The sequence below is a fragment of the Salmo trutta genome, chromosome 34 (assembly GCF_901001165.1).
Source record: "Salmo trutta chromosome 34, fSalTru1.1, whole genome shotgun sequence".
NCBI classification, from domain to species: Eukaryota; Metazoa; Chordata; class Actinopteri; order Salmoniformes; family Salmonidae; genus Salmo; species Salmo trutta.
In genome coordinates, this window is record NC_042990.1 from 23567063 (window position 1) to 23583050 (window position 15988).

At 42.0% G+C, this 15988-nt stretch overlaps 1 protein-coding gene across 1 annotated transcript in view; it reads left to right on the forward strand.

Moving 5' to 3' along the window:
* Positions 1–13477, forward strand: part of LOC115173840 (E3 ubiquitin-protein ligase TRIM71) — a 48881-nt gene extending 35404 nt beyond the window's left edge. The window contains exons 4-9 of the mRNA XM_029732283.1: positions 5425–5529; positions 5639–5776; positions 6014–6349; positions 7026–7187; positions 7353–7547; positions 9072–13477. Coding sequence (XP_029588143.1) covers positions 5425–5529; positions 5639–5776; positions 6014–6349; positions 7026–7187; positions 7353–7547; positions 9072–9590 — 1455 coding nt within the window. The 3' untranslated portion in view covers positions 9591–13477. The remainder of the gene's footprint in view (positions 1–5424; positions 5530–5638; positions 5777–6013; positions 6350–7025; positions 7188–7352; positions 7548–9071) is intronic.
* The last annotated feature ends 2511 nt before the right edge of the window (positions 13478–15988 follow it).

Genomic DNA, 15988 nt, shown 5'->3' on the forward strand with positions numbered 1-15988 from the left:
CCATTAAAAACAACCTTTACTCATAGCCTTCCGCTAGCACCATTAAAAACTACAGCTGCTGATGGTGTGTGTGTGTGCGTGCACATGTTAGACCTGGGACGATAAACCGCAAATTACCTTAATGGATCACTTATCGCAGGCATTTTGCTGATATCGTTCATTGAGTAGCCACGATAGTAGCCTATACTAGAGAAATGTGACATTTTAAATGAAATCAGTTTGCTAATATGGGTGATTGTTGGGACAATTTATGGCTACAACCATCAAACTAGCAGTAGTAGTTTTTAAAAAACTGGTTTATCGCATAAATTCAGGCAATTTATCGCAATATAGATTTTTGTCCATATCGCCCAGCTTGTGTGTGTGAGGTCAGAAGATAGAGGAGGTTTTCACTTACCTTGTTCTATCTTTAAAGCCCTCATATATACCCACAGAACCCAGCTTCACTTTTCTCTCCTGATAAAGTCATTAAAGGCTAACCCCGTTACATACACACACACACACACACACACACACTCGCTCCTTCTCTTTGAAATTTAAGCAGTCTTTTGTGTGTGCAAGTGCACGTGCATGAGTGAGTGGAGGGAGAAGGAGTACACCTAAAGAGGAGATAGGGAGATTTCTGTTGCGTGGTTTAACCATCAATTGTGCATGCATGTGTGTGCAAGTCTGTGTGTGTATGTGTGAGACAGAAAGATCCAGGTTGGGGGCTCCCTCCCATCTCCGTAACAGGATTATCCCTGATTCAAACCACACTTCTACTTCCAACAGGGTCTAACAAAGACCCCCCCTCTCTTTTAGAGCCTCCTTTGTTTCTGCTAAAAGGCTCTATTTAACATAGAGCCAGACAGGCTGGGGGTTTAGTCCTTCTCTTTAACATAGGAAGAGGTTGGCCTTTTGTTAAGTTTTGTGTAGTAATGTTATTACCCCCCCCCCCCCATCCCTTCTTCCTCTGTTGAATGGCCTTTTCAGTCAGTCAGTCAGTACTGTCACTGTATTACCCTTTACAGACTTTACGGTGTTGCCTGTAAACAAAACCAAAAATCTGCAGTTTTTTCTAGAGCCCAATTCCTACAGTCCTACACGTTTAGGTGCCGGCATGTGAGTGGGCCGAGTGGGCCGATGCGGGCGGACGTCTATTTTACTAAAACCATTGAATATACACCATCACAAAGAAATCCATTATTCATTAGTTTAGGCAGGTCCTAAGAAACATTATAAGACTAATAAAATGTATTTTCAAAATAATAGAATGGCAATGCACATGAAATCAATAGTTATTTTGTTCATTAAACGGACAAGACACACTTAGGCTACCCTGATCACAGTCAGTGGTGGGAACAAGTGCTCAATTCTCATACTTGAGTTAAAGTAAAGACACCTTACTAGAAAATGACTCAAGTAAAAGTGAAAGTCAGCCAGTAAAAGTCTAAAAGTAGTTGTTTTCTGCCCTCGGATGAGTCCCCTTCTTAAGCTCAGCAGATAGATAAACTCAGTACAGCTACTGTGCTGTTGATTTATTGCCACCACTTCGTAGGTACAGTAATACTGACTGAAATTAGTAAAACTGAAATATAGAAAGAAAAGAACAATGAGTATGAGTCATTGTGTGCTAGCTGAATACTCGGCTTCATTCTCAATAATAACACAGCATGTATTTGTATACATCAAATCAAATCAAATCAAATTTATTTATATAGCCCTTCGTATATCAGCTGAAATCTCAAAGTGCTGTACAGAAACCCAGCCTAAAACCCCAAACAGCAAGCAATGCATGTGAAAGAAGCACGGTGGCTAGGAAAAACTCCCTAGGAAAAACTCCCTAGAAAGGCCTAAAACCTAGGAAGAAACCTAGAGAGGAACCAGGCTATGAGGGGTGGCCAGTCCTCTTCTGGCTGTGCCGGGTGGATATACATGTTCATGAACACAGAAATACGCAGCATTATGCATTAAATCGGATGTAAATAATTCCCCAAAACATGACAAGAACAAATGCACTGAACAGATATCCATGTGTCTATCAAGAAGATTCATGAATCTCATTAAAAATGATCATTCATACAAAATATCATCATGAATTGAATGCCAAATATGTTATGATTAATTTTACTTTCAGGCAATGCTTCTACAAAATGATAGCAAGAAGGATGGAGTTTCATAATGTCTGCAGCTCCACAGTGTGACTTTCCCCATTTTGGAATGTAAACAATTTTTATTCTACAGGATTTAGCATATTTAACGAACAACACACATCAACACAGGATAGTGGCCCCCAAGTGGTCAACAATGGAATTACACGATAGCCAAAACTCAAACCCAACTACAGGGGCCAGAACAATTGTGTTTTAAATATACTTAAGTATAAAAATTAAATGTAGTTGCTAATATATACGTAAGTATCAAAAGTAAACGTATGAATCATTTTTAAATCCCTTATATTAAGCAAATCAGACGGCACAATTTCGTTTTTTTTTTATTTACGGATAGCCAGGGTCACACTCCAACACTCAGACATAATTTAAAAGCAAAGCATTTGTGTTTAGTGAGTCCGCCAAACCAGAAGCAGTAGGGATGACCAGGGATATTCTCTTGATAAGTGTGCGAATTGGACCATTTTCTGTCCTGATAAGCATTCAAAATGTAACGACTACTTTTGGGTGTGTATGGAGTAAAACATACATAATTTTCTTTAGGAATGTAGTAAAGTAAAATTTGTCATTGATATAAATAGTAAAGATACCCAATAAAACTACTTAAGTAGTACTTTAAATAATTTTTACTTTACACCACTGATCACAGTCAACATACATGTTTTATAGTAGGCTAAGAATATAATAAAATATACCGGATCAAATACAAATAATATTTTCCCCACATAACGTCACGACAATCTGTGAAACCGAACCCAAGGCAAGCCCATGCGTTTTGATACACGTTTCATCTCTTTCCTACTCTTACTCAGCTTTGTTTGGGAGCAGGCGTAGGGTCTTACATTCAATCAAATCAAATGTATTTATAAAGCCCTTTTTACATCAGCCGATGTCACAAAGTGCTATACAGAAACCCAGCCTAAAACCCAGAACAGCAAGCAATGCAGATGTAGATGCATCATCAAGATACCAATAGAAAATAATAGCAATCTATATTTTCAAAAGCATGTGCGTCTAGTGTTCATATTTCACAACCTCTGCGGGCTTTTGAAGTTGCCTTTACACGTTCGATCAAAGATAATAGACCTACACTTGATTTAGGCTACATTATTGCATGCTAAATGTTTCTGATCAGTGATAGATGAGAAAACTATACCACCTATTTGCCCAGCCAGAGAATTAACCAAATATACAGACGGAGATTCAGTGAAACAAAATCACATTGATGGTTAAGACAAGTCACAGGCTTTTGGTCGGGAGTAGGCCTAGGTTACTAAGCGACAGAGCGAAGAGCAAATTATCCACTTGATAAACTACATAACATGCTGGAAAAATGTTCTGATGAGCAGCACTTACCTCAACTTAGCTAACATTTCCACAGCCTAATTGTAGCGTAACCAATATCCAATTGGAGATTCAGTGATTGATTTATCAAGACGAGTCCCCACGCTTGTCTCAAAGCAGAGCAAAACGGTTCTGAAATAGTTGAACACACACTGGTAGGCTATTGCTTCAAATGTATTGTAACAATTGGATGACTTTGGGAGTTTCAGTAAGCAACAATTTGATGCCTTCATTTGCATTAGCCTACTTTATTTCAATATTTTCATCAGTGATATTCATCCCGCAGTAATTCTTTATTGATCCATCCAGTTATGGTTAAGAAAACAGTGCATGTGGTGAGCTATGCAAAGAGATGGGTGAAGTGACATGCCTTGCAAAGTTTAGAACTGGTAGGAATATAGTAGTAACGGGCGCTGCCTAGCAACCATCAAGAGCGTAGTGCGTGCCAATTTTGCCTCGGCATTACGACTACATTTCATACTAAGCCGTGGGCAGAACTTTACCACAATCATGACTAGGTCAGTTGGCGGCAATACCTTTCATTTATAAAGAGAAGTTGTCGGGATGCTGAAGTTAGTGGAAAAACATCTTGGTTTGAAGGTGTACATGTGTTCCACAGGTCACTATAATCTGTACACTGATTTACATTCTACACTTTTTGTCATTTAGAGCAGGGGTTTTCAAACTTTTCTTGCCCAGAGACCCCCACCAAGGCAAACTAGCTACCCAGGGATCCCTTCCCAGGCAAACCAGCTACTCAGGAAACCCAATCATTTAGAGCAGGGGTTTTCAACCTTTTCTTGCCCAGAGACCCCCACCAAGGCAAACTAGCTACCCAGGGATCCCTTCCCAGGCAAACCAGCTACTCAGGAAACCCAATCATTTAGAGCAGGGGTTTTCAACCTTTTCTTGCCCAGAGACCCCCACCAAGGCAAACTAGCTACCCAGGGATCCCTTCCCAGGCAAACCAGCTACTCAGGAAACCCAATCATTTAGAGCAGGGGTTTTCAACCTTTTCTTGCCCAGAGACCCCCACCAAGGCAAACTAGCTACCCAGGGATCCCTTCCCAGGCAAACCAGCTACTCAGGAAACCCAATCATTTAGAGCAGGGGTTTTCAACCTTTTCTTGCCCAGGGACCCCCACCCAGGCAAACTAGCTACCCAGGGACCCCCACCCAGGCAAACCTGTATGTATTGTCTTCTCACCAGGTGAATGATAATGGCAAGGAGAAGTAATCAACGTTTTAAAATGATTAGATTTGGTAAATAGCTTTTCATTATTTTGACGGAAGAGGAAGTATAAACTCTAACATAGCCTATTAGTTAGAAAGGTAATTCTAAATATATTTTTGCTAAGAACAGCTGTTTATCTGGTTAAACAAAGGTTAGTCGTGTTGGCAAAAATGTATGTCCAAGTCAAGAAAGCTTATCAAAAGCCAGCTGCACTCATGGCCACCTAATCATCCCCAGCTTCCAATTGGTTCATTCATCCCCCTCCTCTCCCCTGTAACTATTCCCCAGGTTGTTGCTGTAAATGAGAATGTGTTCTCAGTCAACTTACCTGGTAAAATAAGGGTTAAATAAATAAATAGAAATAATAATTGCTGTGACTGGTACTTGCGGGTGCTTTTTCAAAGCCTATGTCAGATACAGCAGTTAGTGTAATTAGCTTCAATGAGTGTCATTTGATCAATATTAGGAGTTGAGAAATGAAGTGGAAATAATATCTCTCCTCTTTTCTACTCTAGGGTATGTCATTCTGTTGCTATCCCTATTCATAAAATATATATGCAGTAAATCATAACCCTGATTGAGAGAAAACCGTTTTCACACTACTGGAGGTTGCCCTTACCCAATGAATGAATCTCTCTCTTTACCCTTCTCCCACCCACCCTCCCCTCTCCTGTTCCCTCTCCCCCCCTCTCCCAGGTTGAGAAGATCCGCCAGCTGAAAGCCAAGTCTCTGTACCTGCAGGTAGAGAAGCTGCATCAGAACCTGACCAAGCTGGACAGCACCATTGCAGCCGTCACTCAGGTATGGGAGAAGTTGCATGTCCCCCTCTTGCATGTCCCCCTCTAATGTCCAAAGGCATTAAAGTCATTATATGGTGTCTGTGTCTCCTCACTTCATAACTTAACATCAGGTGCTGGACGAGGGCCGACACCTGGACGTACTGCTGGCCAGAGAGCGCATGCTGACCCAGATCCAGGAGCTCAAGTCTCTGAGAGGACTGCTGCAGCCGCAGGAGGATGACAGGTTCATGTTCATGCCTCCAGACCAGGTAAATAACTGCATTATGTTCACTCCCCCTAACCAGAGGAGAGGGGTTAGAGACGTGTGGTTTCTCTGTGCACTCTGAGCCAATGTTATTGACTGTTACAGTAATAGTACAACACTGTGCCAAATTTCTGGTCTCTTTGGACTAATGGAATTATTGACTTGTCTGCCAATTTCATGTACATCATTTTTCTATATCCACTCGTCCATATTATTGATATGATATTATTATCTCTCCCAGGCCCTGTACATAGCCATCCAGTCCATGGGCATGATCAGTAGCGGAGCGTTCGCTACCGTCACCAAAGCTCACGGAGAGGGCCTAAAGACCGCACTCCGCGGCAAGCCTGCCTCCTTCACCGTGATTGGCTACGACCATGACGGGGAGCCCCGCCTCTCGGGCGGTGACGCAGTGTCAGCAGTAGTGATGGCAGCAGTGGATGGTAACCTGTCGGCTGCCGAGGTGTGTGACCACCTGAACGGGTCATACACAGTCAGCTATCTGCCCAAAGCAGAGGGAGAATATCTGGTGTCAGTTCTGGTCTGTAACCAGCACATCATGGGCAGCCCCTTTAAGGTAAAATGTGTAGTATTATTATAGTTACAACAACCAAATAATATATATAACCATCTTAAGCCAGTGGTTTCTTACTCTTGAAAGTTGTAATAGTAGAATGCACAACAGTCATTTTCGAAATTGGGCAGTGTATCATCAGTTCCTCTTGTCATGTTAGTCATTGCAGACCTCAGAGAGCTATTTATAACTAGTCAGAAATGTCCAGATCAACTAGTCCATGTCAGCAAAAAAATTTTAGCTAGGTTTTTTAACCCATATATTTTGTAGTAATGTTTGAGTCTCTCAAATATCACATGAATACACATTAGACATGGCAAAATGTATCAAATTGCAAGATGCAAGAAAATGAGCTTTAAAAATGCAAAATTTTCTCTGCACCCCATGATAAAATGTGTAGAATTGCAGGAAATAAGCTTTAAACCTGCAAAAGGTTCTCTTTGCCAACAAGAGGGGTGTGAACCGTTTGTATCATGAACAGTGCTTGTTCCCATAGAAATAGACGTGGCTCATGTGCACGCGCACAGGGGGGGCAGGTATGTTCGCCAATGCTGGGAGGGGGGCCTGAGTGAAAAAGTTGGGGAACCCCTGTCTTAAGCAACAATAAAATAATTCAACTTTAACATTGCAGCAGGTAATTAAGTTAGAATGTTAACATTCTCCCTGCCTGTGTTCTAAGGTGCTGGTGAAGTCTGGGCGGAGCTATGGCGCCCTGGGGTCCCCGGTGTCTGCGTTTGGTGGTGAGGGGGAGGGGGAGGGGCAGCTGTGTCGCCCCTGGGGGATCAGCGTGGACAAGGAGGGATTCGTGGTCGTGGCCGACCGCAGTAACAACCGCGTGCAGGTGGGTTTCATTCATTTCATGTCGTGGATTGGTTTGGTGTCAGCTGTAATCCTAAGGAGAAATGTTTTTTCTATAGTGAGAGCTGAAGCATTGCGTGTACAGTGGCAACCTAATATCAAGTAAAACAAAACAAAATGTCCTTCTGCTACTACTCCTATGGTCCAGATCTTTAAGCCGTGCGGTGCCTTCTACCACAAGTTCGGCTCCCTGGGTTCTCGCCCCGGTCAGTTTGACCGTCCAGCGGGCGTGGCATGCGACAGCCAACGCCGGATCATCGTGGCGGACAAAGACAACCACCGCGTGCAGGTGTTCACTTTCGACGGGCAGTTCATGCTCAAGTTCGGCGAGAAGGGCACTAAGGTAGAAACTCTCAATCAGATAATATCCAAATCAAATGTTATTTGTCACATACACGTGTTTAGCAGATGTTATTGTGGGTGTAGCGAAATGCTTGTGTTTCTAGCTCCAACAGTGCAGTAATATCTAACAATACACACAATCTAAAGTAAAGGAATGGAATTGAGAATATATAAATATTTAGACGAGCAATATCAAAGCGGCATAGACTAAGACAAAGGAGAATAGGATATAATACTCTATATACATATGAGATGAGTAATGCAAAATATGTAAACATTATTAAAGTGACTAGTGTTCCATTATTAAAGTGGCCAGTGATTTCAAGTCTATGTATATAGGGCAGCAGCCTCTAATGTGCTAGTGATGGCAATTTAACAGTCTGATGGCCTTGAGATAGAAGCTGTTTTTAAGTCTCTCGTTCCCAGCTTTGATGCACCTATACTGACCTCACCTTCTGGATGATAGCAGGGTGAACAGGAAGTGGCTCGGGTGGTTGTTGTCCTTGATGATCTTTTTGGCCTTCCTGTGACATCGGGTGCTGTAGATGTCCTGGAGGTCAGGTAGCTTTCCCCCGGTGATGCGTTGGGCAGACCGCACCACCCTCTAGAGAGCCCTGCGGTTGCGGGCGGTGCAGTTGCCGTACCAGGCGGTGATACAGCCCAACAGGATGCTCTCAATTTTGCATCTGTAAAAGTTTGTGAGGGTTTTAGGTGCCAAGCCAAATTTCTTCAACCTCCTGAGGTTGAAGAGGTGCTGTTGCGCCTTCTTCACCACACTATCTGTGTGGGTGGACCATTTCAGTTTGTCAGTGATGTGTACGCCGAGGAACTTGAATCTTTCCACCTTCTCCACTGTGGTCCCGTCGATGTGGATGGGGGGGGTGCTCACTCTGCTGTTTCCTGAAGTCCACGATCAGCTTCTTAGTTTTGTTGACATTGGGTGAGAGGTTATTTTCCTGGCACCACACTCTCAGGGCCCTCACCTCCCTGTAGGCTGTGTTGTCATTGTTGGTAAACAGGCCTAATACTGTTGTGTCGTCTGCAAACTTGATGATTGAGTTGGAGGCATGCGTGGCCACGCAGTCATTGGTGAACAGGGAGTACAGGAGGGGGCTGAGCACGCATCCTTGTGGGGCCCCAGTGTTGAGGATCTGTGAAGTGGAGGTGTTGTTTCCTACCTTCTCCACCTGGGGGGGCCCGTCAGGAAGTCCAGGACCCAGTTGCACAGGGCGGGGTTCAGACCCAGGGCCTCGAGCTTAATGATGAGCTTGGAGGTTACTATGGTGTTGAATGCTGAGCTATAGTCAATGAACAGCATTCTTACACATGTATTCCTCTTGTCCAGATGGGATAAGGCAATCAGTCTCTCTCACACACACACACACACACACACACACACACACACACACACACACACACACACACACACACACACACACACACACACACACACTCTTACTTACAGTATATACACACAAACTTTAGAGCTGAACTAATAATGATATTCTACTGTACTCTATTGTAGAACGGGCAGTTCAACTACCCCTGGGATGTGGCGGTGAATTCTGCAGGGAAGATACTGGTCTCTGACACCAGGAACCACCGCGTCCAGCTCTTTGGCCCTGATGGGTCCTTCATCAACAAGTATGGCTTTGAGGGCGCTCTGTGGAAACACTTTGACTCACCGCGCGGCGTCGCCTTCAACCACGAGGACCACCTGGTCGTCACCGACTTCAACAACCACCGTCTGCTGGTGATCCGGCCGGACTGCCAGTCTGCCCGGTTCTTGGGCTCAGAGGGAACCGGTAACGGGCAGTTCCTGCGACCGCAGGGCGTGGCTGTGGACCAGGAGAACCGGATCATCGTGGCTGACTCAAGGAACCACCGGGTGCAGGTATTCGAGCCCAACGGGAACTTCTTATGTAAATTTGGCATGCAAGGGAGTGGCTTCGGACAGATGGACCGCCCCTCCGGTGTTGCCGTGACGCCAGACGGAGTCATCGTGGTCGTCGATTTCGGAAACAACCGCATCCTCAAGTTTTGAAGTTCTAATTACTTTTTGCTTTCTTTCTTTCTCTCACTGTTTTCGCTCTCTGTTTCTCAGTTTGGGAGAGGAAATAAAAGAGAGAGAGAGGAGGAATCAACAGACAGACACAGAGAGGACAGTTTAAATAGAGAGATGATCAGAGCAGACGGAAATACGTTATTACGAAATTAAGGGAAAACGGATTTGTTGATTATTTCTTTACATTTAGCTTCAGATTGTGGTATACTGTATGACAAAGGGGACCACTAGTATGATTGATAATCATTAGTGAAAGTGACAAAGAAAAGATCCGTAATTTCTATTTTTTCTATCTCAACTGCTCAGAAATCTCTCGCTAAACTCTCCTCAAATCGCCATCTCAGGGACTTTTCTCACTTTTTCTTGAAATATTGAACCCACTGCTCCACCACCTACCTCATCTAGTTCTTTATGAATGTACTCACACTCTCCGAGCAGAGATCTAGTCCGTCAAGTTTTACAAAGAAGAAAAGAAAGTCTACCTCAATACTGAATTTTATTTAAAGAACAACATAAAAATGTTTTTTTTTTATATATATATATATATATATTTGCACAGGATAAATAGGATTCATGCTGTGCATCTTGGGTAATGTGTTTTGTTGCTGAGACACTCGGACGCTGTAGTTCTACGCTGTATGTTTTTGTTCTGGTTATAGAAGCCCAACCTGACCTGTAATGTAGTGTAGAGCTTTCAGTGGTGTCCTTTCATGTTATCTCGATTTAGGGTAGCTTGTTAGTTAGTAAATCTCTGTTGAGAATTTCCCCCTCATCTCTCAATGTGTAGTGTCATGGCACTGTCAAAAGAAGAAGAGAGGGTTTTATGTAATGCCAAGCCTGTTTAGGCTGAATCAGCGTTAGTTAGTTAGTTAGTTAGTTAGTTAGTTAGTTAGTTAGCTCAAGTCACAGGAGGAGACTGATGTTGACAAAGGTAAAACTGATCAGTAGAATCAGAAGAATCTCCTTTAAGCTTTACTAGTTTATTGATTATTGATCGCAGCGGAGCTGGGACAGATGCTGTTTGATGATTGGTTGGAATCACGAGGTAGTCATTGTTGTGGGGAGATTGTCCCTGCTGTCCCAAATGATCCTATTATCAATTGAATATTGTTGATTCCCCTGTCAGGCATCAAAGTATTACAGGAATATGTTCATGATTGATTAAGCAAAGCATGCTGGATCTATATATAAGAAAAATAATGAAAATGCAAAAAAAAATTGAGTATTTTAGAAGTTTATCAGGAGTTATCAGGATGTTGTATCAGTTATTGATTAGTAATCGTGTCGGAGTGACATCATGTTGTGAATGATGCAGGTGGAGAACAATGCCTCCATAAAGAGTGCATCTTGAGTGGCTGTCCACAGGACGTGACCGACAGCAGTGAGAGCCAATAAGACATCAGGGTTGGATTGTGTGTTGAATTGTGGGGCATTCCGATTGGCTCTTGGGGCCAAGAATTGAATCTAATCCCCTTGTGATGTCACTGCAAAGCCCCTCCCTATTTATTAACTTCCAGTCTGGAATGCTGAAGAGAGAGTGTTCCGGAACATGTGCATAAAAAAAGTTATTGGAAATGTTTTTAAACCATTGTCTTAAACTCAGGGCCGTGAGAGAAAAAAATCTAAAAAGCAATTGAACATGTTTAATTCACTCACAAACTTCATCTGAAAGTTTCAGTATTGATTATTTTAAACCCAAGAACATATTTTAGAACAGTAATCTCAGTAAGAAATATGCTAACAAGATCGCAATTGCTAGCTAGATAGCTAAAATGGTTCCCTAGCAACAAACATCTTAAGATTTGTAAGAAGATATTTGAGAAGTTCGTAAGAAAATCATTACATCTTAAGATATTGTTGAGGAATTACACTTATGAACTATCTTATGAACTTCTTATTTTTTCTTCTTAAGAAGCTTCTTAAGTTTTTGCGTAAGAAGTGTTTTGTGAATCTGGGACCTGACCTCTAAAAGATGGAGGTATATAGAGCCCAGCTAGTGGAGTCAACCAAAGATAGAATTTCTGCACAACGGCCACCTGTAGGTTTGGCATCTAAAGAACTACAAATTGAAAGAAACACTTTGTTGTTTAATCATTAGTGTTGGAGGTCTAAAACACTCCAACTCTCACCAAAAAGATGCATTCGAAGCAGTGTCAATGCGGTCAATGACAGTCCGATGGGGAGAAGAGGAATATAGGGCCAACTGTTGTGAAATATTATTAACATTCACACAGTACTGTAACATCTTGTTGAGACAAGAATCCCAGCCATATAAAACTCAATAGGTTTATGTAGCTTTGATTTTGAAGTACCTTTCAGGCCCACGTCTGAGGAGAATGTTGTAGAAAGGTCTGAAAACCAGACCATATCGCACAGCAACCAAAGAGTATCTGTGTGTGATTTCAGTCTAGCATCACCACCTATGTTAACGTGACACTGACTCAACACTCATATGACTCATAACTAGCATCCCTTATTAGCATTAGCATCTCAGCCTACACAACCATTGAGCGCTAACAGATTCCTGATTTATCACCTCTGAGGTGGAACTGTTAGAGGGGTTGTAAATCCCCCTTTCCCTTGTAAAGTTAGCCACTCCCTTAGCATATCCTAGCCTAGCGGTATGGACACTATTAGTGGGTCGCTGACTGAACTTCTTATCTCAGAGGAAAGAGTAGGCCTGCACTTTCCATCCTAATTTGCATCAACTTTCACATCTCTTCATTTACCTCAACATTTATATACCTCAACTTTCATATTCCTCACATTTACTCATGTGTATCTCAATTCTAACAATTCTAATAAAGCCTACCTCAACCAGTAACTTGCATATACATACTGTTACAGAACCAACATTCTCAGACCTCATCAACATACAAATGTCATTTTGCAAATATACCTCAGCACACATTTGACCTCACACTTTAAATGCCTCATGTTACATACAGTACACATAGGCCTACCTCTCAAGTATGTTGACTAGTAACTTATAAACCTCAAGTCTTTCTTATGGACTGTATACCTTAGACTAACTTAAAGTAAAGTGAAATTAAGTTTTTAACATACCTCATGTTACTTTTACCTCAACTCACAATGTAATACATGTTACCTCACCTGTCAGACCAAAGATCTCCATTTAATTTGAAATTACAAGTTACAAATGGCCTTCGCTCCACACTGTGTCCATGAGTGGGTTGTTTAGAAGTGTGGTGAATTATGCCTTTTAATCATATGGAGAAACCAAATAATGCAGATCTGAGAATTGTGCCAAAAAGATATCTGTGAGAGTTTGGTGCCAAATGGAGTTGGCATCAGAATGACACTGTCATAGACGGAGAATGTCATTGGACCATTATATCCTAGATATGTGTTTAGCGAATCAAATCAGTTGGGGACAGATCCCTGTGCTTTGATTGGATGCACTTAGGAGGGCTGGCCCCCTTTTGCTTTACCTCATTTTGCAGATCAGCAGAGCTGTAACCTGATTGTCCAACAGTGAGAGTGATTGTGATGTCACTGTTGGCTGATTGGCCTTAGAGTCTTAGTGATGTCAGAGGCACATGATCATGTAAGATACCCCTTGTCATTTGTTGCCATGCGTTAGGGGGGAGAGGGAGTGTTCTCTCTAAAGAGTTAAGACGTCCATCTTACTCCCCTTAGATGTACAAGAATGACCTCGAATTTCAGCACAATACACCATTTCTCCTCAGTAAGAAAATGTACAAGTGTGGACTTTAGAGTTAGCTTAGTGTTGGTTGTGGAGGATAGTAATTTATTTTGAGACGAGTCTAAAAGTCAAACTCTTTGACAATGCAAAACTGTGGTGTATAGGAACACATTGAGTGAATAAAATGTTTATTTCACATTAATAAGCCTGTTTATTACATGTTAATACAGCGGAGACGTTAGCACATTTAAAGGGCAAGTGAGTTGGAGTCCCCAGACCCTGTTGCTTAGAACCCACAACCGCTTCACCGATATGATCTGTCGATGGGTTTCAGTATTACTATATGAAATGTGTAGTCTGCATCAATCTTTTTTTTAAATTAAGTTGCAGGAAATCAATCTTTTTTAAAAATTAAGTTGCAGGAAATTCTATCTTTAAGATTTTGAGGTCTTCACTCTTAAAGAGGAAAAACATGTATTTTAAACTGTTTTGTTCATTGTTTTTATTTTTCATTTGTTGCATGCTTTCAAAATTCTCTACAGTGAACCAACGTCTCACAGATAAATGGGTGTTATAAACTCAGATGGGTGGGTTACTGAATCGGGATGATTTTATCATGATTATATAGCCAAAGATGTGTGTGTGTTAGGAGTACATTGGATGTATTTAACCTTTTGACCTTTGCGAATGTATTTCCTGTTACCAAGAGGCTCTGCAGAAGCCAATCAGTGCTCTGCTGGCCATGTCTTGAATCCTGAGATGGGGAAAAAACAGCTCAACTCGCCATCCCTTAAAACAGAGATGTAGCAGAGCCGGTTAGTACAACAACAACTTGTAAAGCTGCACAGTCAGTTTACCCCCCCCCCCCCCCCCCAGTGTTTTTTTGCAACCTCATACACTCTCTGTGAAAAGAAGCTAGGTTTATTGACAAGTTTAGCTGCCTAGCATCGCTAGAATTGCTTGATTTCCCCCTCACAATGATATCCGGGAAGTGTGGTGATGTCTTCTGAGGATGTGATTGGTCGCCTGTACTCCTGTTGGGAGGGGGTTTTATTGGCCCCTGTGGTTCTGTCCACCATTTCGTTTCAGGCCTCTCTTAGCTTTAAGAGAAAAGAAAAAGAAGATACTTTTTTAAAAGTGAAACTGCACCAGCTGGAAAGTCTGCAAGGTCTTAGACCTCTGTCAATGATTGTATCATCTTTAAAGAAAATAAAAAAATAGGAAAAAAAATGTCAAGATAAAAAAAGAAAAGAAACTCAGGTAGTTCTGTGTCCCTACCCTGTGGGTGTCACAGTGTAACATGTCTCCCCAGTGATGCGGGTGTCACAGTGAAACATGTCCCCCCTTGTGATAATGTAGTGAACCTTTCTGTTATGACCTCAGTACTGGTCTCATTGGTCACGTTTCAGGACATTCTTGTTTTGCATTCGCGCTGTGCAAACAATGAGATTTCTATATGGTTCCTGTGCTTTTAAACACCTCTACAGGCTTTGTGAGATGTGCGGCACGACTTTGGTAAAGACGGGCTGAACGCGACCAAAAGTTCTCTGCGTGTGTCCGTTTAGCATAGTACACATTAGTTCTCAATCTGGAAAAGAAAAGTATAATTTTTGGGGGGCTTTTTGGATAATCTCCCTCAAATGTACATTTTTATTTTCATGTTTTATTTTTGTTTCATTTTTCAATTGTTTGATTAACACAAAAGGACAAATACTCCAGACCACACGACTCTCTGCAACCCTTTTGGAATGTATTTTTTTTTAAGAAAAGGGTTTGTTGGGAGTTCATGTTGATTTTCGATCACACCCTGTCCGTTGCTAGCAGGAAAACAGGACAGGACTGATACTGTACTACCACCCAATCAGAGTCTGGAGAATTAGAACGGATGCCACATTGTCATCCAGTGTTCCATGCCAATGATGTTCCAGTGAGCATGCAATTTAGAATGTTACTGTCTTGGAGCTTTTGTGACAATATGGCATCTTTAAGAATTTTAAGTCTCAGTTTATCAACACTTAGAATCTCTGTAAGCCTATTTCTCCAGGGCTTAGTAATGCACAGCTAATTCAACATCACAGCTTTTAACAAGGAGTTGTCCTAACAAGTTGTCTAGAGAAAACAAGGAGTTAACGGCTAGAGAAGTGGCCGTGTCTTAAAATTGTTTTACCCTGTTCTGTCCTGTATCCTGTGTGCGGCAGGTAGTGTGTGTGTGTGTTTGTGCGCTGCATCGTGTTGTTGAACAGAAATCCACTGAATGTATTCTCCTCTCAGTCCACGAGGTAGGAGGAAGGCAGGGACCAGCCAAGTTTAGATGGGTGCTGCTGGCGCTTCCACGCTTCTATATGTGTGTGTGTGTGTGTGTGGGGGCGCACATCCATGAGTGTTTTGTGTTGGTGTACTTTCGTGTGTGTATGTGCATGCGCATACGTGTGTTTGTGTGTTTCCCCCTCCCACACTGTGGTTGGTGTGGAAGTGCCGATGTCAGGTCTTCAGTCTAAATATGGCAAAGTAGACTATAATATATCGGTTACCTGCTACACTCTGTGTCTTCTGTGGACTTTAAACGTTTCCTATGCAGTTATTTGGTTTACACTTAAATAAACTTGTATTTCTTTGATTTCTGTCTGGAGCTCTTTTTTTCCCTCATAAATTGCAAGCTCTCAAATGATTAAGTGAGAAAGTTTGACCATTGTTATGATTCTTTATTGTT